The sequence below is a fragment of the Lathyrus oleraceus genome, chromosome 6 (assembly GCF_024323335.1).
Source record: "Lathyrus oleraceus cultivar Zhongwan6 chromosome 6, CAAS_Psat_ZW6_1.0, whole genome shotgun sequence".
In the NCBI taxonomy this organism is placed as follows: domain Eukaryota; kingdom Viridiplantae; phylum Streptophyta; class Magnoliopsida; order Fabales; family Fabaceae; genus Lathyrus; species Lathyrus oleraceus.
Genome location: NC_066584.1, coordinates 391006427 through 391031382, shown reverse-complemented (window position 1 = coordinate 391031382; position 24956 = coordinate 391006427). Strand labels below are relative to the sequence as shown.

The window sequence follows — 24956 nt, the reverse complement described above, 5'->3', positions numbered from 1 at the left end:
ATGCATCTAAATATCTCTTGAGTTTCCTTGGTCCTACAACAAGCACTGGCTTGCGATGAATTCCTCTCAGCAAATCACGACGGAGAGCGAGAATCCTAGCCAACCCAGTGTGGTGATCGGCGTGAATATGAGAAATCCAAATGCAGCTTAAAGATCTCACAACATCATCAGCACCAGACGCCGCGTTTGGACTTTAGAACTAGGATTAAGATCCTTAGAAGCTTGCTCTCTTTATGGCAGTTTCAGCCCTTCTGATTCATATTTCTCTGTGGCTGCTAATAGGATTATCCTCCTCAACAATTTCAGTGCTTACATCACTTGTAAAGCCCTCTCACTGGCTTATATTGGCAGAGAGTATTCCCTTGCTCCTTTGAATTCGGATACTTTGACTCTTACCTTTAAACCTTCCAATATTCACATGATGAAGTTCTTTATTCATATGCCATGTACATGGATGATTATGATTGAATGAATGAACGGAGTAATCGAACTATGAATGAGTATGTGGAAACTTTTGGATATGAATGAAAAAAATTCAATGTAATGAAGAAATATGAATGAAAATTTTGAATATGAAATGTAGAATCTTGAATGTGAAATGGAGAATATAAATGTGAATGACGAAATATGTATGGAATTTCTTTGCATTATGAATGAATGAGCAAATGAATATGCATGATGACCCAAAATAAACGAGATAATTCATCAGATATTTCTTCATCGTCATTCTCTTCCTCAACTTCAAACACAAGGAAATCAAAGTTTGGAGAGGGAGTAGGATCATTGTATTCAATGGGTTTGAGAACCAACCTGCATAATGATTTGATATTTTGATTTTAGAGAAGTGGAGTGTGATGAAATATTATGTAGATGGAAGATTATTATTTATTTATGTTTTTTGTGATTACCATTTTCAGAAAAGCAAAAAGTAAAAATAAAACATCATAGATGTGGATGAATAAAATTGTCTTTTATTGATGATAATCAGGAAAATGCCCAACAATGTTCACTTCTCCCTTAGGCGTAGGAGAAATATTTTTCTTAAAATTAAATGAAAACAAATTACTTAGAGCGTTGAGTAACTGTAGGAACACCAACAACAACCCAATTGTAGCAAGTCTAGTCGCGTGTCATAAAGTTGGCGTAAGCTTCATCTTCATCACCACTATCTTCGATAACGACAGCTAAGTGATGATCATTCTCATGAATGAACCCTCCACTGCGAAAAATTGGTTACATAACTTTGGCTCTGGCGCTGAATGGCCCTGGTTGAAATCCCAATCCAGCTCTATTCTTGTTCTCGATAATCTCTACCATACGACCCCATTTATCAGTGATGTCAGCCTCAATAGCCTCTTGCGCATCTTTCAAAGAAGACATGGGTGCCCCAGTTTTCTTCAATTCGTCAGTAATGGACAAGGCTTGGAACGGTATTCCAACCTCCTCTTCAGCATCAAGATATGTAAAAGATGATAGATGACTAACTAACAATGCCTTCTGTAAGACCCTAATTTTGACCCTAAGATCCCTCATGGCATCATATCATTGCACAAGTGCATTGCCTCAAGGATCATAGCATGTTTGGCTCCTTAACCTTAGGGTTGGGACTTGTGTGAGTGATTTGAGACCACCAAGTATACTTGTATTATATATTATTTCTTTTCTTATTTGTTTACTAACCAAAAGCACAAAAATATGTCACTAACTCTTTTTGTTTTGAAGCTCAAGTGATCATGTGCTCCAATGCTCCTAGGAGGCTCCTAAGCCCAATGAAATGGCTAGATGAAGATGAGAAAAAGCATGAAAATGATCCACAAAGCTCCTAATCATCATATATGTCTCCCAAGTATCTCAATTTTCCAACTTGATCAAAATAACCCAAAGGGCTTGAGGATTGTTTCCCAAGGAAACTCTAATTCCACTGTGCTTTGACTGTGCCTTGCCCATGAAGCAATCTCAACCTCTGATCAAATTTAATCAAGGGAAGTTATTTCATTCACCGATTTATGCATATATGATTCTATTTGAAGATCCTCAATCATTTATTCATCAAGATTGGAAGGTTAGCCTTGAAAAGTTGACCAGTTAAGTCATCTGACTAAGCTGAGCACCATTGAGATATAACTTTTGATGTGTTTGTCAAATAAAAATGACCCCAAAATAAAAAGTGTTCTTAAGAACCATATGAACAACTTTCATGTTCATAAAAAATCCATTTGAAACTTGGAAGATCATCATTCATTTCAAAACATTATAGGTCATTTTGACTAAAACCCTAATTTTGGGTCAACTTACCAAGGACATAACTTCCTTAATTTTTATGATTTTGAGGTGAGACCAAATTAATTGTAAATATTGAGATGTATACGTAAAATGTAATGTTGGACAAAATTTCATAATCCTAAAATAAATACATGTGATAATACAAAACATTATAGGTCATTTTGGACCTAATTCATTGAATTTGAAAAAGTACCCAACTTCAAATGCCCATAACTTTGTCATAGAAAATCCAAATGATGCAAACTTTGAGTCTAAATTGATCAAATTGAAAATATCTACAACTTTTATGTTAGAGGTTTTTACATTTGAATCTTGTATCATGAAAACAGAGGGGTTTGATTAGGCTTACTTTTGGTGAAAAATTTTAAAGGTGACTTAAACATGTTTTATACTTGGATTTTCACAACCAGCTTTCATTAATTTCCAAATGCCAAATTAATTTTTGCCCAACATGACTTTTGTTCCTTATTTCAAGGGCTTCCCAACCATTACTCATATTATTTTTTTTGACTTACCATTTGGGAGTTTCGAAGAACTCTTCTTTTATGTGCATTTTGGCATTTCATGTTATAACTTGGTATGCAAGCTAATTCCACTTCATGTACACGTCCAAATTCAGTCCAAATGAACTTAGCATGGTTTTGCACCCATCATTGGGTCTTCCATGTGCCTGTACAGGCCCATGCATATCCAATTTCAAATGCCATGCACACGAGGGAAGCATGATGTACAACCAAGTTCAGCTATAAATAAACACTCCTTCTCATTCATTCATCAACCTTTTGGAGATCTGAAACGCTGTAGCATTGAAACCATAGCCATACCAAAGGAATTTTTCAGAATTTTTTCTCACTTTCGAGCTTGAAATTCAACATCATTAGTTGATTTTCAAAGCTTAATTCCTTAACCTTTCATCTCCACTACATCCCTAAAGCAAAGAGGAGCCAAGATCTTGAAGGTTTCATGGCTTGAAGAGCTTCAATTCAGAGGTATACCTTCAAACTTTTTGGATCTAGAACTTGCAATTCAATGTAGCATTCTCTTGTTTGTGTCGTTTTCTGAAGTCCTCACACTTGAGGCAAGCCAATGGTGGTTTCAATTTTCCATTTCGGGCACTTTCAGTTTGAACACCATGATCTTCCACTTCATATTTCTCTCAATATAGGAAGAGTGAGGAAGATCCATGGATATAGTGTTGATCTCCATCACACAAGCTTCAATTTCATGTCCTTACTTTCCATTTTTGTTAAGTTTTTTTTCTCTGCAACTGGTGGTCGGAGGTTGTTGGTGTTGGTGTAAGCCCTAGAGGCCAATACTTTTGGTACTTGTATCGAATTATTTATTAATAAAATAAAAGGCTTTTTCTTTATTATGTTTGTTTAATAAAGTCCCTAGAATAGCTAGTCCGTTTAATGCATCAAGTATGACTTAATCATGAGATCACATTAAACATAAGGACACTATTCTTAAAGTATCCGTAGTCGAGCTTTATTGTGAAGTGGGATAACATTAAAGCATTAAGACTATTATGTATATAGACTGATGATCACATCTCATGGATCATGGATAAGGAGTTATCAAGTTTTAAACATAGGTATGAATATTAAGAGTAATATTTATACTGGATTGACCCGCTATGAGAATAATATATAAAATGTTATGCAAAGTGTCATAAGTTATTCTCATGGTGATAATGGTGTATACCACCCTTCGACCTGAAACCACTATGGACCCTAGATGTAGAGTCGAGTGCCTTATTGCTGATCAAACGTTGTCCGTAATTGGATGACCATAAAGACAGTTGATGGGTACTCCACGAAGCATGCTAAGGGACATGAGTAACCTAGATGGAATTTGCCCATCCTGCGTAACAGGATAAATGTCTATGGGCCCAATATTGAACTGGACAAGGATGACACGGTCTATGCCTTGTGTTCAATATAGACATAAGGGCAAAAGGGTAATTATACACATAATTATTATCATAGAAGAATTTGTCAGATCACATGACATTTTCATGTCTTGGGTAGCAGTGATGTGTTGCTAGATACCGCTCACTATTTATTATGTTAAATACGTGATTTAATATAATTGTCAATGCCGCGAAAACCTATAGGGTCACACACAAAGGAAGGATTGATGAGAGATAGAGTAATTAAGGAATACTATAATGTACGGTGCCCTTAAGTGAATTATAGAACATCGTAAGGTACGGTGTACTTAAGTAGAATACGAAATATGGTAAGGTACCACGCGCTTAAGTGATTTTGGCATATTATAAGATATGGGCCATATATACTTGAGTGGGCTTTTTAGCTTGCAGCCCACACAAGTGGTTCTATAAATAGAACCCTTGTGTAGAAGCATTGTCACACTTACAATTTCGTTTCTCTTTCTCTCACTCAAAGCCTTCATTCGTAGCAGCTAGCACTGAGATTGAAGGAATCTGTTCGTGTGGACTGAGTAGAGGCGTTGTCATTGTTCAACATTCGTGATCGCCACAAGAGGTAACGATTCTATCACTGATCATGCTCATTCGTAAGGATCATTAAAGGAGAAATTTTAAATTCCGCTGCGTTTTGGATCGCCATTCTCCTTCAGTTGGTTCACCGGAGAAGATGGTGGTTTCCACCACCATCACCACGTGTATACCTTCATGGCCTATGGATCATGTTTACACGTTCTAATCTGGATCCTCCATTATGTTGACTTATTTTAATTCATGTTGTCGCGCGCTTGACTAGTGTACACGTTGCGCCCTCACATATGGACAGTCCATTGATGCCACGTTAATTAATGAGGTGCATCACGCGACTGTGGTTTTTTCCATTTAATCCATTTTCTTTTATTTTCAGTTAATTCAATTGATTTTCAAAAATTTATAAAAAATTTATTTGAAGTCATAAAAATATGAGACCAATTCCAAAAAAATTCTTGAAAAATCTAGTTTCATATTTTGATTTTTAATCATTTTTGTGACTTTATTTAATATTTTTTGTGAATTATTTGATTTTTAATAGTTTTAATTCATTTTAAAATACTTTCTGACTTTTGAAAATTCCAAAAATATTTTCCTACCACCTATGGATCATGATAAGTCAATGAAAAATAGTCTCATCAATTTCTTATTTGATTTGAGATTTATTTGAGATTTTAGTTCATATTATGTTATTTTTTAGTATTTTTAATTGTTTTTAAATACTTTCTGATTTCAAAAATTGGTGACAAAATTAGTCAAAGCTTGTTTGACCATGTTGAACCTATGAAAATTCAATTGGACTTGTTGAAGTTGATTTGAATTGAACTTGAGGTTTGACCTTATTTGTTGTTTTTTTATTTGCATTTTATTTTAATTCAAAAAATACCAAAAAAATATTGTTGACTTGTTATCTTCATTTCTTTTTCTGTTTGGTATTGGTTGATGATGATTTGATTCACATTTGATCCATTGGGTTTGATACTTGTCTTCTTTTCCATTCCCTTTCATCTTCATCCCATTCTTTTCATCAATGGCCAATGAGTTAACTTCTTATGGTTGGTCTTGACAAATGAGAGGTTTAACCTTCTTTGGTCCAAACTAAACTCAACTGAGTTGTTTTGTGTCCAAGATAGGTTGCTTCTTGGTCAAGCAAATAACCTAAAGACAATACAAGGCCCTTCCCCTTTTGTTTTGGCATGACAAGTTTATGGAGCTTGGCTTACTAGTCATGATTTCTAACTTGTGTTATTTGTCTATATTCTTATTGACCGGCCTCAGATAGGTGTGACTACTACATTAGTCCACTTACGGTTGCTTAACATAGCACTACATTGTCTTATGACAAATTAACATAACTACACTAATTACTAACTTTAATTTGAGCATTTAATTTCTTCCCATTTACCTTTAATGTCATTTATTTCTTGCTCATTATTCATATTGATTTTCACTTTGCTCACTTGAGCACATACTTTATTGTTTATGTCATTTTTCTTTTGCTCATTTGAGCTCACTATTGTGTATAAATATATTGATATCTTGTGTTTGCCTTGTGTTTGTTTTGTGTGAACCAAATGCAAAAAGGAGAAAGGACTTAGAATTAGGACTTACCTATGCTTAAAAGGAGTTCAAGAGCAACTAGGCCTCATGCCTTTAGAATGCTAAATTTTTGAAGAGCAACTAGGCCTCATGCCTTTAGAATGCTAAAATTCAAAGTTGATCTCAAATGACTTCTCCTCAAAACTTATTCTTTGTCCATTCCCCTTATTGTGTTGTGAACTTTTTGATGTTTGCTTTTGTGTGATATGAATACCACCTTGAGATTGTGAAAGGAGGGCCATTGTCATGAATAGCCAAGTTAAGAGACAAGCCAAGTGAAGATCCCAGGAGCTTGAATTCAAATTGTGTGATTGCTTGTTTGTATGCTTTAAGACTAGCCCTTCTCTTCTTCTCCCCACTCTAACCAAGCCAAAAATTATTTTCTAAACTTTGACTTTGTTTCAAATTAGAAACCTAGGCCTTAAGGCTTTGACTTTTCAAAAACCATTTTCATCAATACTCATTGTGAATAAATCTTAATCCAACTTTGACTTCATTTTGCAAATAAATCTAACTCGTAAATATAATTCACTTCAAGTTGTTTTTGTGGTTCCAATGGCCACCTTACTAAAACCTTTTCAAAAACATTAGTCATAGGTTTGAGTTATCATAGTGGTTGATGTAAATCTCACCTCATCCTTAGTGGTTGGATTATAAGTCTTCCATGCTTATTATAGGGTTAACCCCTCACTAGCATGTTGAAGCCTTCCTCACATGGTGGATTGTTGGTTTAGGTTGAGTTTTCTCCCTTTGATAACAAAAGACCTTAAGGCTTTTGACCAAATCAATTCACCAATCTTTGAGATTTTTACCCCGAACTATGAGGTTTTGATCCTCCTTTGTGATGGTACGTAGGCAATGGGTTCATCCATTCAAACAAAAAATTTGTAAATATAATCTATTCTTTTCTCATCCCTCCAATATTTTGTACAAATCTTTTCGCAAATACCAACCTACAACACATATTTGCAAAAAGGGTTCCCTTAGAATACTAAGGATGTTTTGGGTGCAAACCTTCCCATTTCATAACCAACCCCCTTACCTAGATATCTGACATTTTTATTAGTTTTTGATTTAAAAAACTTCTTACCTTGGCTTTTGTTCGCTTTTTAGCATTTCCTTTGGACAAATAAAAGTGCGGTGGCAACTCGAATTATATGTTTACTTTTGGCTTAGTCAATAAACCTAAAGGTAACGAAAACCTCGTTACACCTTCTCTCCACCAACAATGACAAGCTTGTCGTTCTTTACAAATTTCATCTTTTGGTGAAGAGTAGACGTCACTGCTCCAGCTTCATGAATCCATGGCCTTCCTAGCAGATATGATGGCCACATGCGCTATCCACAATGCACCTCAGTCAAAGCATCACCTGCATGGTAATAAAAAAGGAAGGCTGCGATTATAATGTTTGAACATGATCTGATGGTCGGGAGGCGTGCCAACACACCACCGGAGCTAGGGCTCTGGTCTTCTTCTCTGGTGGACCTCACCAGATTGGTCCACCACCAACCACCACTAAAATGAAAAACAGGGACATGGATTTAAAGGAAAAATGCTCAGGAGATCGAATCTGGCCTCAATTTTCTCCAATTCCGAGTATATAAAAAGATACATGGATTTTAATTTTGAGGATCAAGAACTGAGTTGCTTCGATTTGACCTCAAAGTAACTCAATCTTGTTGCCTATATTGGTAGGACTTCAGCCAACCAAAAATCAAAGAGAATAGTGAAGAATTGAGAGAGAAACGACACTACAACAAACAAGACCTTAGACAGCGCTTTTTTTAGCCTTAGACAACGCTTTAAAGCGCTGTCTAAACCTTCGTTGCTAAAGGTTTAGACAGCACTTTTTTAAATCTTAAAAGCGATGTCTAAGCCCCCCCCCCCCCCCTTAGACAGCGCTTTGGCCAAAAGCGCTTTATAAGACCCTCTTATTTTAAATTTTTTAGGTATACCTTAGACAGCGCTTTTGAAAAGCGCTGTCTAAGCCCCACCCCCTTAGACAGCGCTTTGGCCAAAAGCGCTTTCTAAGACCCTCCTATTTTAATTTTTTTAGGTATACCTTAGACAGCGCTTTTCAAAAAGCGCTATCTAAGCCCCCCCCTTAGACAGCGCTTTTTACAAAAGTGCTGTCTAAGGTATACGAAAATTTTTGAAGCTTTTGTTTTAAACCACATTTTTTTCAGGTTTATAAACCAGAATTTCTACCTGTTTTCAACCAGATTTTGACAGACAATTATCACATTTTATATATTCCATTTTGGCCTTTTTTCTACCAATTTTTGGCTAACAAATATATATATATACCAATTCAAACCAATTTTGCCTTAAATGTATCAAAATATATACAAATTTATGTACACATTTACAAGTCATTACATATACTACAAATGTACACATTAATTACACAAATTTATGAACAAAACATTGAGCTCTATCATGAATTGACACCACTCCTCTTTGATTTCGTCCACTTGATCCTTTGTATAAAATGCACACTTGAATTCCTCAAAGTACTACATAATAATATAACATATTTTGAATTAATTCCAACTATTTAATTATATGAGATATGTGTAAATATAAAAATAACTCATAAGTTAGAAATACATACATCGGTGGGAATCATTAATCGGCCCAAAGCAAGAGTATCTCGCATAAACCTCAACATGAAATACCCGCAATCTATTTGATTACGTTGTTGAGGACACTACATATGAAGAAAAAAAAATGGATTATAAATCCTAAGTTTTATCAAGTGTCATCACTAATATAATAAAAAATGTGGTAATTAAAAATATACCGCCACTTTAATCCATGTAATGGAGTTGGCGCCCCTCCTTGAGGTTTGGATATCTCGTTGGGCCCGAAAAGCTTGTAGGACGCTAATAAAATAAAAATGAAGCAATTAGAACAATTCACATAAACTAAGAAAAATTTTGAACATTCTCACTTACGTGTCAATTAGGACCTTCATATCCGGGTATGTTGTCCAATCATTTCCTAACGAGTCAAGATAATACACAATTTCTCGGATAGGATTGATTGCGAGCAACAACCAATGTCCACTGTAATGATTAGGCAAATGTTAGATGGTAACTTGGAAAATAATTATAATAGATGAATTTAGAATGAAATGCTAACCCGGTATTAAACGGTATAAAAAACAACTTCTCCGCATCTTTATTGTCCATGAGGATCCGAAGAACGTACTCCGTCACGGTATCCGGTCTACTTAAGATTAAACCTAAGTTAACGGTCGCGGGTGCTAAGAATCCGAATGACACGTCCAAACCATTGGGGCGCATCAATTTGTCATACAAAAACCTAATATAAAAACATCATTAACACCTCTTTTGAAACATAAAGTAAATCGGATTAACATAAAGTAAACATCATTAACATAAGTTGTTTAATTAATAAAACAAAGTAGACCGGATTTACCTAATATATGTATTGACAACGGTGACGCCGATTTCTTCATGACTAAAAACTTGCATGAAGTCTTCATTACCAATCATTTGGTCGTAATCAAAGCCGAAAATCCCTACCTCCATATGTACAGTCCGAACACCTCCGGTCGGTATATCGGTCATCTCTAGAAATGTCCTGAGGCACGACCTATACTTGGTGGTAGGTTTTTTCCTAGCTACGGTCTTCTTAGCACCAGAACTTTTTACCCGTGCGGAGGCGTTGCTAACCTCCTTTTTTTGTTGTGCGGAGGCATTGCTAACCTCATTTTCTTGAAGCTACATGTCATATAAATAGTTAGATCAAATTAAGAATGTAACAACTTCCATGAATATATGTCATATAATTGTATATTACCTCTTTTCTTGAAACCGTGGACTCGGTATGCCGTGGAATCGCATTATCTTTTGATTTGGATTTTGTGGGAGTCTATTTAACATAACCAAGGAAAATATGTAAGTAAAATTTTAAGCATAAATTTTAAACTTTGAATATACACATTAAAGTTAACATAAGTTTTAAGCATACCTCATATCCTACGCATATGAGGTTTGTCGGCCATGCAACAAACGAACCTACTGCTTCGTGCACCGTTGTTGCATCCGAATCATCGCTAGGATATGGTAATGCTGCATTCGGCTCAACTGCAATATCAACTGATACCTTCAAACGTCCAGCAGGGAGCTCTCTAGTGTGGAGTAATACTCCGCTAACGTTATGCACTTTTCCCTTGCCAACCATCCGATAGTATGGTGACGACAAATACAGCTGACAATGGGAAATGCCCTAAAACCAATAATAACAAGAAATCGTTAATGTGTATATATGTCAAATACATAATTTAAGCAAATAGTTCAATTTAAGACAATTATATGTAATTACCTCTGGAATGTTCGGCTGAAAGGTACAGTTGATATTGTTTTTGTCCGAAGCATCTCTGTATACTGTTGAGGCGCTAGCCTCTCTTTCTCTCCTCAATGCATCAAGCTCAGCTTGCATGGCTTCCAATCTTGCATGAAGCTCCCGATTACTAGGAGCCTTTCCTTTTTAATACTCAGGGAGGTCGGAGTGACTCCAAATCCCTTACCCCTCACCCGACCAGAATACTCAGGGACATCTAATGCCCGACTAAGTATGCCCTTAGTATCATCGGGAGATAAAGACTGAGATAGCTCCTCCTGAAAAATCAGATGAATACCGTATACTTGTCAAATATTTGTGTATAAAAATGTTATTCAATTAATGAAAAAATGTTATACTTACACATTTCTGGTATACGTGTAAAACTTCTTCTTGAGGAACTCCAGATTTGCCCACACGGGCTTCCTTCCACAAAACATGTGCAGGAAGAGATGTTTCTGAACTTTCCTCCTTCTGCAGCTACACATTAAGTCATACAATTTGATCAGATAAAACTAATATATGATGAACAAATTTGTTATCGCAATTTATAAATACTTACCATGGATTGTTCCAAGCGTCCATATCCGACACGTCCTTTTCGGTACGGATATGCGGGACTTGATGCTCTTTCCCGATTTGTAGCACTTATTCTTTGAAAAACCGGGTCTTGTCTTTTGGATTTGAAAGCTTCCCATTCTTCAGCCGATATCAAACTTTCATATTTTTTAGGAAGCTCCGCATCCACAAAATTATCATCCGCATCCTTAAGGAACTTGGATGATAAAAATGTCTGAAACCCTCTTAGAAGCTTTCCGGCCAATTTCATACAAAAACCTCTTCTTTCTTCTTCGATGTTAAAACATCGCTAAGAAAAACATACAGATTGATAGTTAGTATCGGTAATTGAAAAAACATAATTGATACCGTATAATTAAGGGCCAAATGATTGTACCTTTATCTCACTCCAAATTTTTTTTTTGGACTCATTCAGCTCTTTGTTTCTCCAATCATCACATGTAATGGGAATTTCATTCCTTACTAGTGCACCGATAAAACTAGTTAAGGTATGCCCATTAGGTTCTATAAGCTGTCCCTGGTTGTTCCAATAGACATCTAGTATGATGCCTCGAGATCTTCCTTGGACCACCCTTCTCATTACTGTGATGCCTCTTCGAATTTCTTCTTCCGCGGATACTTTTTTACTAACTTCCTCATGTTGGTCATCAGCCATGTCTAACCTGTAATAAACCAAGGAAACCATCAAATATCAAATATAACTTATAATCAAAGCAATTGAAAACAAAAAAATAAAGAAATCATGCATTATCAGATATAACTTATAATCAAAGCAATTGAAAACAAAAATATAACGAAATCATGCATTATCAGATATAACTTATAATCAAAGCAATTGAAAAAAAAAAAAAAGAAATCATGCATTATCAGATATAACTTATAATCAAAGCAATTGAAAACAAAAATATAATGAAATCATGCATTATCACATATAACTTATAATCAAAACAATTGAAAAAAATAAATAAAGAAACCATGGATAATTTACCTAAGTCACTAACATCTCTTTCTTTTCTTTGTTGGAATATTAATCACTTGTTTCTTAGCAATGCGTACGGATGAATTGATCCAAATTCCCTCATTATGATCGTTTCTTATATATGACTCATCCGGTATAAGATCCTCAACTTCATCATTTCTATTCAACTCATTCCGTCTAATGCATGACTCATTCTCAACATCAATATCACATTGATCGACACCGCTATCATCAGTCACTTTGTTAGAGAAAAGCACTATAGACCATTTTGTACTCTTCGGGTCATTCACATAGAACACTTGTTTAGCTTGAGATGCTAGAATAAAAGGTTCATCTTTGTACCCCACCCTAGTAAGATCAACTTGCAAAAATCCAGACTTATCCATTCGTATGCCACTAGTATTCACCCACTTGCAACCAAAGATGGGAATCTGAAACTTCTCGTAATCAAACACCCAAATGTGCTCAATAACTCCAAAATATGACCAATAATGAACATAGGGAAGGGAAATTTTCCATGCTGTGCATCAACATCAAAAGCATAAGCATCCCTTTCAAGAAGAAGTAAATTGAGAAATAAGTCTAATAAATTAAAACCTATCGAAATTCTAGTATAATATCTAAAAAAAATTACTCTTAGTTGTTTCATCTAAGGCAAGAGGGACATGAATGAAAGCGTTTGAAAAATTCTTTGGAATCCTTAGTATGTAAGAAAAAGACCATGTAATCTAATCTAACATTATATTTTGGAATTTTAGCCAAACTTAGGTAGAAATAAACAAAGTATATCAGCAAAAAGACTCCATACTCCTATCACCAATATCGTGCAATGGATGAGAATGAATAATTGAAAAACCATTACTAATAACTGTGAATGACCATTTTCTTGAATATTCTAAAGAGAGATCAACTTTTTCGAAGATTTTCTTTTCTTCAACATAATCATTCCATGAAGAAAATTCTTTCAGATATCCAAATTATCAACATATTTGCCCTCTGGAATCTTTATGGCTACCTAATCCATAAAATAAGGTGTGGGTATTTGGATAAAAATAATGTCGCAAGTGTTCTTCATACCTTTCCTAAATGTCTTCAAACTCTAAACATAAATTTTAACTAAAATATAATCAAACTACCGCAAGATTATAAACATTCTCAACAAGATTATAAACATTCTCAACATTCTCAACAAGATTATACAGTAGAAACGAAGAAATGAAGAAATATTGAAGAACATACCGCAAGAAATGAAGAACAGTAGAAACGAAAAACGAAGTCAACACCCAAATGTCGAGACACGTACGATTCTTCAAACACGTTCAATGATTGAAACCGAAAAATGGAAGTGTATTCGTGTTCGCTGTTATGGTTTTCGTTGATAGGGTTTCAACGTTCGCAGGAGGGAAAACAAAAGAACAGAGAACGAAAACTGAAATGGAGTCTGAAATTTTATTTTAATTAGACCTTAGACAGCGCTTTTGTGGAAAGCGCTTTCTAAGGTATGCCTTAGACAGCGCTTTCCAAAAGCGCTTTCTAAACCCCCCTTAGACAGCGCTTTTGGTTTTAATTTTTTTTTTAATTTAAAGACTTTAGACAGCGCTTTATCAAAAGCGCTGACTAAGGTCTATATTTAAAAGCGCTTTCTAAAAGCGCTGTCTAAGGGGGGGTCTTAGACAGCGCTTTTAGAAAGCGCTGTCTAAGACCCCCCCTTAGACAACGCTTTCATTATTTTTTTGGAACATTTTCCGTGTTTTATTTTAATTTTAACCTTAGACAGCGCTTTCTTTTAAAAGCGCTGTCTAAGATGCGCTGTTAAAAGTCATTTTTGGCGTAGTGCGAAGAGATGAAGTTTCTAAAAAATCACCTTCGAGGGAGCTTGAAACTGGCTTGATCTTGCTTCTAATTGGCCTTGACTTGATTTGAGATGCTTGCAGGAAGTGAATTGAATCAAGGAAGGGCTTAGATTCTTGGAGTTTACACTTCAAAATTGAAGTGAAATTGAAACTCGATTTTCAATTGAAAACCTTCAAGTTTATCCTCTAATGGTAAGGGTTGTAGTTACAGGATCAAATCTTGGGTAAGGTGTCCCCAATTCTGAGCAAGAGGGGTTGTATTTATAGGCTATGCACTTGCTTTCTACACACTTTCATCAAAATGCCAAAAATAGTAATCCTCACTTGCACGGATGTATGAGCATGTGATAGGCCTATCAAATGATGCCAAATGATCCAATATTATGTGCTATCCAACCTGAAATGATGCCACATAGCCATGCATAAAGGAAATGAATTTTGACCATAAATCTTACCAAATAGAACCTTGTGAAGAACTCATGCACAAGTCCCTTAATCTTGGTCCAAATAAGGTGATCTTGGACTTTATGGAAAGGTGAGATCAACGGGAACAACTTTTATGTTGAACACTTTTCCATTTGAATCGTGTATCATGAGGAATTTTAAGGTGGAAGTTTGGAAAATCAAACATAAATGAAAATTTTCTAAGTACCAAGTCAAATGTTCACTTCTTCCACCTTGAATAACTTTTTCTATGGGTTTCCAATAGAAAAAGTTCCTTCATAAAAGTTGTAGATATTTCAAGCCTGTTTAATTTGGTCACAAATTTGACCTCATTTGGATTTGGCATGAAGGAGTTATGCATTTTAGAAATTGAGGAAAATCACGTGTTCAATGGTAATGGCTCAAAATGACCTATAATGTTTCCTCTTGGCACATGCCCTTGAAAGTTGAATTTGAACTTCTTCCAAACATAAAAGTTGGATAGTACGTCTTGAGTTTAATCATGGAACTTTAATGGCTTTCATATCATAAAAATTGAGCAAGTTATTATCTTTGGAAGTTGACCTCCTAACTAGGGTTCAAACAAAATGACCTATAATCTTTCACCAAACAAAATGACTTTCCAAGCAAAACTAGATCTTGACTTCAACATGAAAGTTGTTTGGAATTTCATAAGGAGTAAGTTTTATCTTGGAATCATTTTCATATGACAAATATTGTAGGAGATAGGGTCTAGGGAACCCCAGTTTTAACCAATTGACTTTCTATGGTCAACCACCATGAACCAACTTGCAAGCTTGAAGTTCTCTTAATCTCTTGGACTCATGGAGGATCATATATGCATAAGATGATGTATAATGTATTATCCCTTGAAATATTTGATCAAATGTTGAAGAAAATTACTAAGGAAGTCACACAAGATACCCAGATGAATTAGGGTTTCCAAGGTAAACAAACTTCAAACTCTTGATGATTTCTTGATCAAAATGATAAATGAAGATCGTGGGGATCCATATATGATTTCTAGAAACAATGTGAACCATCTCTTGATTAATATCCTTGCATTGAGGGTCTCAAACCCTAGATATGAGCTTGATGAGGCCTTGGTGGATGCACACACTATCTACAAAAGAAAAAAAAGGTATACATGGACATATTTTTGGTATTTTGGTTAGTAAATAAAAAAAAATAAAGTATGATACAATCAAATGTGTTTGGTGATCTCTCCCAATGCAAACCCAATGAATGAGTGGTAAGGAAGATGTCAAGGTGTGATCCCAAAGCCAATGCAAATGATGAGATAACATGCAGGATCTTAGGGTAAAAATTGGGGTCTTATAGGATGAAATAAAATGAGGTTCAGACTTTGAGAAAAATATTTGGTAGAAATTGGTACAAAAATAATCTGAACCAAAGTGGAGAATTTCTCATCTCTTCATCTCGAATATAAGCTACCAGTATCCGGTGTGACAAAACGTGTCTCTTGGTGATTGAAGATTGTAAGAAGACGGAGAAGTTACTCTTAGGTTTTCATTTTTTATCATTATGTGTTTAAGTTATTATTTTATGTTTTCATTTTTTTTTTCATTATGATCTAAACTCTTTTATGCTAAGCAATGTGAAGTTAATATGAAGTAATCATGTGTGTTATTTGATGTGGTATTAGTGTCTTGTTTTATCATGCATTATATTGTCATAAATTTGATTCTTTGGCTGATCATCTTAGTAAAAGATAAAATATTATTGTTGTGAGGAATCCAACAATAAGTGGAATTCATGATAAATGTGATTGAAAATAGTAGGATATGAATATTCACTAAATTAGCTACTTTAAGCATAAAAAGTTACAATCATAGAGGATATTTTGAATAAAACCAAACATGCATTAAAGTTAAATGTGAGACTTAGGAATTTGTCCGTTTGCTTTATTGTATATGTTTATGATGTTGTGGGAATACACCTTTAGATCACATTCTGACCTCATCTAATACGACGTAACACATAATGTACACACAATACACAATTCATATTAATGAATCATTTACATGTTCTCCATTACTGATTTCACTTATTTAGACCAAAGCTAAATCTGCTATTGTTTTCTTTAAAACTGGACTTGTGGCAACAATCAATTATTGTTAACCTTGCTCATACTCATTCATAAAAGATAGTCCTACAAGTCAATCTACTTTATTTCCGCTTCATGTGGGTTCAACATCCTTACTAATCTATCATTTTCTACTTTAAAGATCATATATACTTGCATGTGACACCACACATTTTCAAGCAACACTTGATCATTTCAATTGTTCATGAATATTTTCTATAACATTGCATCAAATCATAAAGGTATCATGAGACATATTTAAAGCAAACTTTATCAGATTTTTCATTCACATCTCTACATCATAACTTTGAAATAGTTCATATACTTTTCAAAGTGTTCATACAAAATCTGCTTAGAAACTTTTGCTACATAACTTTCATTCATCTAAGAAAATTCTACTAGGGGAGCTTCTGCCTTAGGCACACAAAATGGAACGCTTTTTGGTCCAATTGTCGGGCATGTTGTTCGCACAATTAATCCTTCCCCTCAGGTGAAGGTATGATATTCCTTGACCCCAATTGTGGTTAGAAGATTATCCCCCACATCGGAGGTGGAAGAAATTTAGGAGGCATACATTTGCTCAAGGGGAGCGACGCCCAGTGGTTCTAGCTCGTTTGTGCTTGAGGATTGATAAGAAATTCAGATCTTCAGTATTAGATGAATATTATTCTTACTTCTTGAGTCTTTCTAAAGAAAATCGACAAAGGGAATTTTCCAAGTTTGCTATCCATACCCGTCGGGTCTCATCTAATTTAGAGTTTTTGGGCTGTTGGCCAAGGAGAAGTTTTCTTATCTAACCGCCTCGGAAGAGAGGGGGAGAGACTCAAGGAGCGGGTCGATGATCTTACGGTTGAGCATGATTGGTATTTCTAATAAGTTTGAGGTGCTTTCGAAAAATTCCCAACCATGTAGGTTGTTGTGAAATCTTTTCAAGTATCCAGGTACTTTAGTAGAAATGGTACAACGGCTTACCCGGGAGGTAGCTGAGAAGAAAAAGGTTTTGACCTCTATTCCGTCATCTTTATCCAAAGAGGAGGATGCTTTGGGAGAAGAGAACCAAGTTTTAGATCCTTCTTAGAAAAGGATTAAAGAATTGAAGAAGTCCCTGGAAGAGTCTCAGGAAAGTCAGAAGAAGGTCGATGATGGCCTTCGTGCGTGCGCCAAGAGAACCTGGACCTTTGTAAGGAGTTAGATAAATTATTACAAGGGGGTTCTTCGTTATCAAGGGTGAATTTGAGAGTGATTTAAAGCAAGTAGGTTACTTTTACCCATACGTTCGTGACTTTCACGATCGAGTTTCTCTCTAGCAAGCCATAAAAGACAAGAAAGTGTTCTCTTTGTCGGATTAACTTCTCCCTTTATTTTTTGCGTTTGTCACCTTTATAGCTTTGATGTTTTTATCCTAAAATGTAAATATGTATTTTAATTATTTATTCATATTTTACCTGTTTTGTGGCATTTATTCCTGGTCCCGGGTTCGTTCCTCTGGGACTTAGCTTTCCTTCTGAGTTTGCTTAAAGATTGTTGGACGTCTATGGGGACCGTGCTTGGATAAGGGTTAGTACTCCTTCTTATGCCTCTAGGTGAAAACCTGTTTCGAGGTCGATATATCGGTGGACTAATTAGTATGTGCATATCCTCGATATATCGGTTGTGACTCTTATGGAAACAACAATATCTAGACCAGTTAGTATGTGCAAATTCCCTAACCAAGTATATGCTCTTTATCCCGACATCCTTAAACTTAGTCTTGGCACTTTTCCTTCAAAATTGTATCCCTTGAATTGTTCAAGGGAGTATATGCATCGAACCTCAGGCAAGGTTTGCACTCATTCTCTTCCATGAACAGCTCAAAATCTGTATTTGACGGTCGTCTGAATCTGACATTTCCTAGCACTTGGTTGCCTCCGTTCTTCATTTGTATTTTTTAAAAGTTCATGTAGAGTTGCACCCTACCCAACAAATCCTTTAGATTATGGTCCTCTTTGATCTTAAACTTCTCCCAGAATGCACAGTCTGGTATGAGGCCCTTGTAAAAAATGCAACATTTTAGGTTCTCATAACAGCTACCGCCACCTTGGTAAAATAGTCAATATAACCACATAGGGTCTCCTTCTTACATCGAGGGACTCCACTAAGCACAACCACGATGGTTGGTCGCCTCTTCTTGGCGGTGAAATGAGCGGTAAAATATTCACACATAGCAAACTAAAAATTTATGCTCTCTTTAGGAAAAGGACTTGTAATAAGCTAGGGATGACTCAATTATGGTTAATGCAAAGAGTTTGCACTTTACGTCAATGTCGACATAGTAGTAGTCCATTCAATGGTACAAATGCTCGACATGCTCATCCAGATCTCCAACTTCACTATAAATTTGTAGTTTTAGAGGCTTCTCCAATGATTACGGAACTATCCAAGATAGGAGCTGACAAGGGGTTCTACTTCCATAGTTGGGCATGAACATCTTATTCGTATCTTTCTCTCCTCATAGGCAACGAACTTTGGGAGGAATATACATACCCCTTCTTCCTTCGGGGTCGAGGGAAGAAGTATGACGCATGTGTCGTCGGCGACTTAGATATTTCTAGACCTCATAAGACTTGAGGGAAGGAACGAATGAAGTAGTTACTAAAACTTGATTGTTCTTCCATTAAGAAGGTGGCAGAGGATTCCTAACCGCTTTAGGGGCTGTAACAACTTACTGTTGAACGATATAACAAGTAGTCTTGGAAGGTGCCATTGTTTAATAAATATAATGGAAGAGAGCTTGACTTTGAATTCAATGGAATCGGTCGAGAGAAAGAGATATGCGCTTCGATCGAAGGAAATTTGGATTTTTGCAAGATCGAGAAACAATGGATCATGGAGATCGTAGGAAGCCAAAATTTATTCTCATTGACAGTGCCAATGTTCTGCTCTAGAACTAAGTACTGATCGGAGATGATGAATTCACGATCTATTGTGATGGTTCAAGGTTTTCAATGCGGTGGAGAGAGAGAGAGTTGGTTTGCAAGGTTAGCACTCCAACACTAAAGTCAATAAGAAAGTGAGAAATCAAGTTTGAATGGAGAATGATTTGAATATCTGTGAGGTGACACATTTTCCTCTTTAAATAGAGGGAATAAGTAACTGGAAGCGTGTAGAACGGAGTGAGATATGGTCAATCGTTGGATTGATTTGGGGAAATTAACATGACATCCTCGTAAAGGGTATTATACGATGTACGAGAGAGAAAGAAAAATACTTATTTCTCATGTCGTAACTTTTTCTCTTGTGAGTGGGCTTACGCCTTCTCTTAAGCCTTGCCGCACCCAAAACAAATGCTATTAACTTAGAGCCTTTAATTATGCTTATAAAAATATATTAAGTTTTCTCTTTTTTCTCTCTCATAAAAAAAGCAAAAATTAAAAACATTAGGGGTGTACAATAAAATATAAGGGTGTGGTTACTAATTCCATTCTTTTGTCTAAAGTCGGAGGGCTGATAGTAAAGTCTTCATCTAGAGGCCCATAAGGAGAATCCAACACTAGCCAGATGATCAAAATAATCTAATCTAACCGGCAAGGAAGATACGGCGAAACCCCTTAACCACGATTTTCTCTTCATTCATTCATCCAACAAAACTTCCCAAATCAGAGAGAGATATCTTCATCGATCAACCTTCTGAATCACGTACCGTGGAAAGAGACACTAATCAAAATTTGAACAACAATTCATCAAAATGGTGCGAATTCTCTTTCTATTCATTTTTTCCCGTTTTGTTGCATGAGATCGATCAGGATTAGGGTTTCTGTGTAGATCGTTACATATACACTATTTTTCTTCAATATTCTCTTCTTCGTAATGGTAACCATGAATTTGTCCTTTGGTGTTAAAATATTATCAAATTACTCCTCTCTAGGTTTAGGAATCAAATTGATGGATGTTGTATCCTTCAAGGACTCCATCAATGTTTAATTCTTTGTTTAATTATGATTGTTTCGATTTGCTTGATGTTATGTTGATTGTTGAGCTTGGAGTAAATCATGGGGTGTGATTAGCAAAATACTATTAGCATGTTACAGTATAGTACCATAGGAATTTTGGAAGGAAGAATGGATATAAAACTGATACTGGTTGATTATGACAACTTTTTTAAGTTCCATGGCTTGGCACAGCTAGGGCATTGCACATACAATTGTATTAGTAGATATAGCAAATGTCTGCATTAGTTTTTATAGACACCAAATATACTGTTACTTAATTAGTGTGGTATCCAACTCCATAATATTTTGTTACAAAATTTTAAATAAAAAACAGAATGAAAAGTTTGAAGTATGTGGGACGGTAGTATCCTCCCGTGTTTGACATTGGTATGCCATCCATTTTGAAGTGCTAGTGATTTCTTGATTGAGATTCTTCATATATATACATATATGAGGAATTCTATTGCAAACTTTTGGACTTTCTCTCTAGATTTTGAGCACTCCCCCAATCGTACTGTTGACTTGGTACATCTTGGGCCTGTATTGCATCGCTCCTTGTACCCTGTAGGCCCTTTAGCTGCCCTTTCTTTTATATATAATGTCGCTCTCCATCTTGGACTTTGTAATTGGCAACCGTTCTCTTGGTTTAGAAACCGCAATCACCAGTCACCCTTTTCACTTCATCTCATTCTCTCTCTCAAACTTCATACCACCAGCCACCACTAGTTACCTCTAGAAGGGAATGGCTGATACTAAATGAGTGGTGTGGAGGGTAGTTAGAGGCTGTTAGCAGGATATAGGGGAGCATTGTAATTGGAGAGAGTCACTCTTGAGTTTGTGAACGTGGAGCATTGTAAACCAGATGCATGGTTTAAGAAAAATAGATAACGTGCCTTGATTGTGGAGAGAGTCTTCCTTAAGAGTTAGACTGTAGCATTCCTCACACACACAATCGAACGGAAAATTATGGATTTTGAGTCTATGCCCGACTCCTACAACGTTGATATTGTATATATATTCACGATCAATTGAACTGCTATATGTATGCTATAAATCTGCAATGGATTTCTTCATTTTTCAAAATGGCCTTGGAATTCCTTACATGTTTGGTACATCTAATATGAGTGCTTATTGATATCTATGATGAAGTTTTTAGTGTCAGCGCCTACTCCGTATCGATGTGGCCACCACAAGAAAAAAATATGTAACTCGTGTTTTATGTGGCATTTCTTACTATATTTTCCAAATAACTGAACTTGTGTTGTTTGTATTACTACAGTCCTCCCTTGCAGCTGCTAGAGCAGATAACTTTTACTATCCCCCAGAATGGGATCCAAGCCAGGTAATTTGCTTACAAAAAGTCTGTTCTTTTAAACTATTTACTATTTAGTAGAGAGATCTTACACTATGTTTCGGTCTTTCAGGGTTCTCTGAACACGTTCCATGGCCAACATGCCTTAAGAGAGAGAGCAAGGAAGATAGATCAGGGTATCTTGATTATAAGGTAAGTGATTCATTTTAACAGCAGCTACTAAACTACAGTCATTTGTCTTCAAAATTTATCTTGAAAGTTTTGTTTCCTACAGTGGGTCTTTTGTTGTTCTCTGTAGTACGGTAAATTAAACAATGTGGATGATGACCTTTCTAAGCTATCTATGACCATTTTGTACCTAGAATAATCACAAAAGTGAGTTAAAGCTGAATGATATTGAAAAAGTATTTGATAGGTTTCGTGATTTATGAATTCAAACCAATTTAATAACCCATATGTCTGAAACGGATACAGTGTTATCAAATATCCGCCACGGCAGCCCTATGGAATATACATTGCAGTTTTTTGTCTCGCTGCAATGGTAAATATCGGCCGATATTGCGAGTTTTTCTGCCATAATCTGGTATAATGTCGCCGTAAAGCGGCCTGTATGGCAGAATTTTGGCTCTCCGTCATGGATTGCCATCCGGCGTCGACAACACTGAATGGATAATCTACTCGTATAGTTTTATGGACTAGGCTCCTACTTACAGCTATGTTCTTTGGTTTGTGTATTTGAGTGCATGCATTAATTTACTGTGTGTACACTTGATAGTCTGCAGATGGCCTCTTTTCCCATCTGGGTTATTTGTGTCATCTTAATTTTTTATTCCATATTATCTATGACCATGCTTTCAGGTTTGAGATGCCTTATAATATATGGTGTGGAGGATGCAATGCTATGATTGCAAAGGGTGTCCGGTTCAATGCAGAGAAGAAGCAAGTTGGGAATTACTATTCTACGAAGGTATTTTGAAGTAGAGTTCAAAGCATTTAATGTTTATTATAGTTACAAGGGCAAATATTATTTTCAAACAAAGGCAGATATAGAAGCACGGAAAACTTGTTTATATATTTTACATACAATAACTAATTTTGATCCAATGACAGATTAAAGTCTTACATATTAATAACTTATGATGCCACACTAACCAACTATAATCTGTTAAGGATGTATATACATTCCTTAGACCTTAATATTTTCAAGAATTAATATCATGGGGCCAATATAAATAAGGCTGTTCAGTTTGTCTCTTGTTTACTCATAGTTAACATATTTATCTCGGTACCTTCAGATATGGAGCTTTACCATGAAAGCTGCATGCTGTAGACAAGAGATCACCATCCAGACTGATCCAAAGAACTGTGAGTATGTGATCATCAGTGGAGCTCAGAAAAAAACTGAGGACTTTGATGTTGAGGATGCCGAAACTTTTGAATTACCTGCTGATGAAGGTATGCATTATGGAAGTAATCTTTGCTGTTAGTTTTTCTTTTTTTGTATATGTATATATTAATTTGGTGTTCATTTGCACTTGTAGTTTGAAACATGTTATTGCATCTTTCATTTTTATTATTGAAGCAGCAGAGTTTGCCATTGATCCCTTGGGATTGACCGTTTTCTATGGATTCTGTCCTTTTAACAAGTTTAATGTATTTTTTCCAGTTCAGCATTGTAGCTGTGGTAAGTGTAGGGGCTGATTCACTGTTGTGAAGGTTAGCTAACTTAATTTTTTTTTAAATTTGTGCTACAGAAAAAGGGAAGCTTGCTGATCCATTTTATCGCCTCGAACACCAGGAAGCAGACTTGAAGAAAAAGAAAGAAGCTGAACCAGTGCTTGTTCGTCTCCAGCGAATGTCTGATGCCAGACATTCGGATGACTATGCCATAAATAAGAGTCTCCGGGCCAAACTTAGAGTTTGTTACTTAGCTCATGAAATTCATTATCGTTTATTTATCCATTGAATTCCCCATTTTGCCTCTAATATTTGTTTCTCCCTTTTCCATTTTCTCAGAGTCAAAAGAAAAGAGTTGCTGAAGAAGAAGCTGCATCTAGGAAAAGGGGCCTTGGAATTCGACTACTTCCAGCTTCTGAACAAGATGCTGCCACAGCAGCAAAAGTGAAGTTTTCTAGTAAGTTTGAAAAAAATAGGAAGGACAAACGGGCATTGATCAACTCTGGTTCCATATTCCCAGGATTGTCTGCCTCATCCATGTCTAGTAAGAGAAGGCTAGAGCTAGAGTCTAAAAGAAGAAAAATTTCTGCAAGTGCGGCATCTAGCCTTTTGGCTGGGGGATATAAACCGTCATCATGGTCAGAGGGCGCTGTTTTGTCAAGCAGGCAAAAGGGAGCTTCAATGAATTCAAGACACTAGAAAGCTTAAAAATAAAAATGTCACGGTTGATTTTGGCTTATTGGCTCAGACTTGTACATAAAAATTGCGTAATAAATCTTATTTGCTTATGTAGTTGTTTGTATTGGGAGCACAAGATAGATGGGAAGTATATATGATAATTTTGTATTCTATAGTGTGAGCCATATATGATGTGTAATGGAAGCGGTTAATTACCATTTCAACAAAGTTGAATTATTGGTCATTTGTTGGTTAGACACCAGAAAAGTTCCCTTATTCATGTGACTACAGTCTCTCATTCTTTATCACCCAAATCTTCATAATTCAATTCACTATGATAAAGAGTCACTGAGTAATTAGTATCAACAGAATCCACAAGAGCTTCTGTCTTTGCTGGGTTGTGCTGGGTTGTGGAAACTTGTATTGGTACTAATACTGAGGACAATCGAAGTTATATCAAGTGACAAGTATTATAATGCATGTATTCCTTTATCTATTTCATTTTTTATTTATTTTTATTAATATTTTCATATATTTGTTATTTTTTGGGTTGAATCTGTTAAAATTGAGAGATTGTGTGCATGCTGAATAAGTTATGCAAATCTAGACCAATCTAGACCAGATCT

At 35.8% G+C, this 24956-nt stretch overlaps 1 protein-coding gene across 1 annotated transcript; it reads left to right on the top strand.

Annotated features, from left to right (window-relative positions):
• Positions 1-20180: 20180 nt before the first annotated feature.
• On the top strand, positions 20181-24574 carry LOC127091832 (uncharacterized). The gene is made up of 7 exons (XM_051030545.1): positions 20181-20422; positions 21943-22005; positions 22088-22167; positions 22834-22942; positions 23271-23430; positions 23730-23893; positions 23992-24574. The coding sequence occupies exons 1-7, from the start codon at positions 20420-20422 to the stop codon at positions 24349-24351; spliced, it is 939 nt and encodes a 312-aa protein (XP_050886502.1). The 5' UTR covers positions 20181-20419; the 3' UTR covers positions 24352-24574.
• The last annotated feature ends 382 nt before the right edge of the window (positions 24575-24956 follow it).

Excerpts from the sequence above, each read along its gene's own strand:
- LOC127091832 (XM_051030545.1), top strand. Across the intron at positions 23,431-23,729 it reads TGAATTACCTGCTGATGAAG|AAAAAGGGAAGCTTGCTGAT; the intron begins GTATGCATTATG and ends TTTGTGCTACAG. Across the intron at positions 23,894-23,991 it reads GTCTCCGGGCCAAACTTAGA|AGTCAAAAGAAAAGAGTTGC; the intron begins GTTTGTTACTTA and ends CCATTTTCTCAG.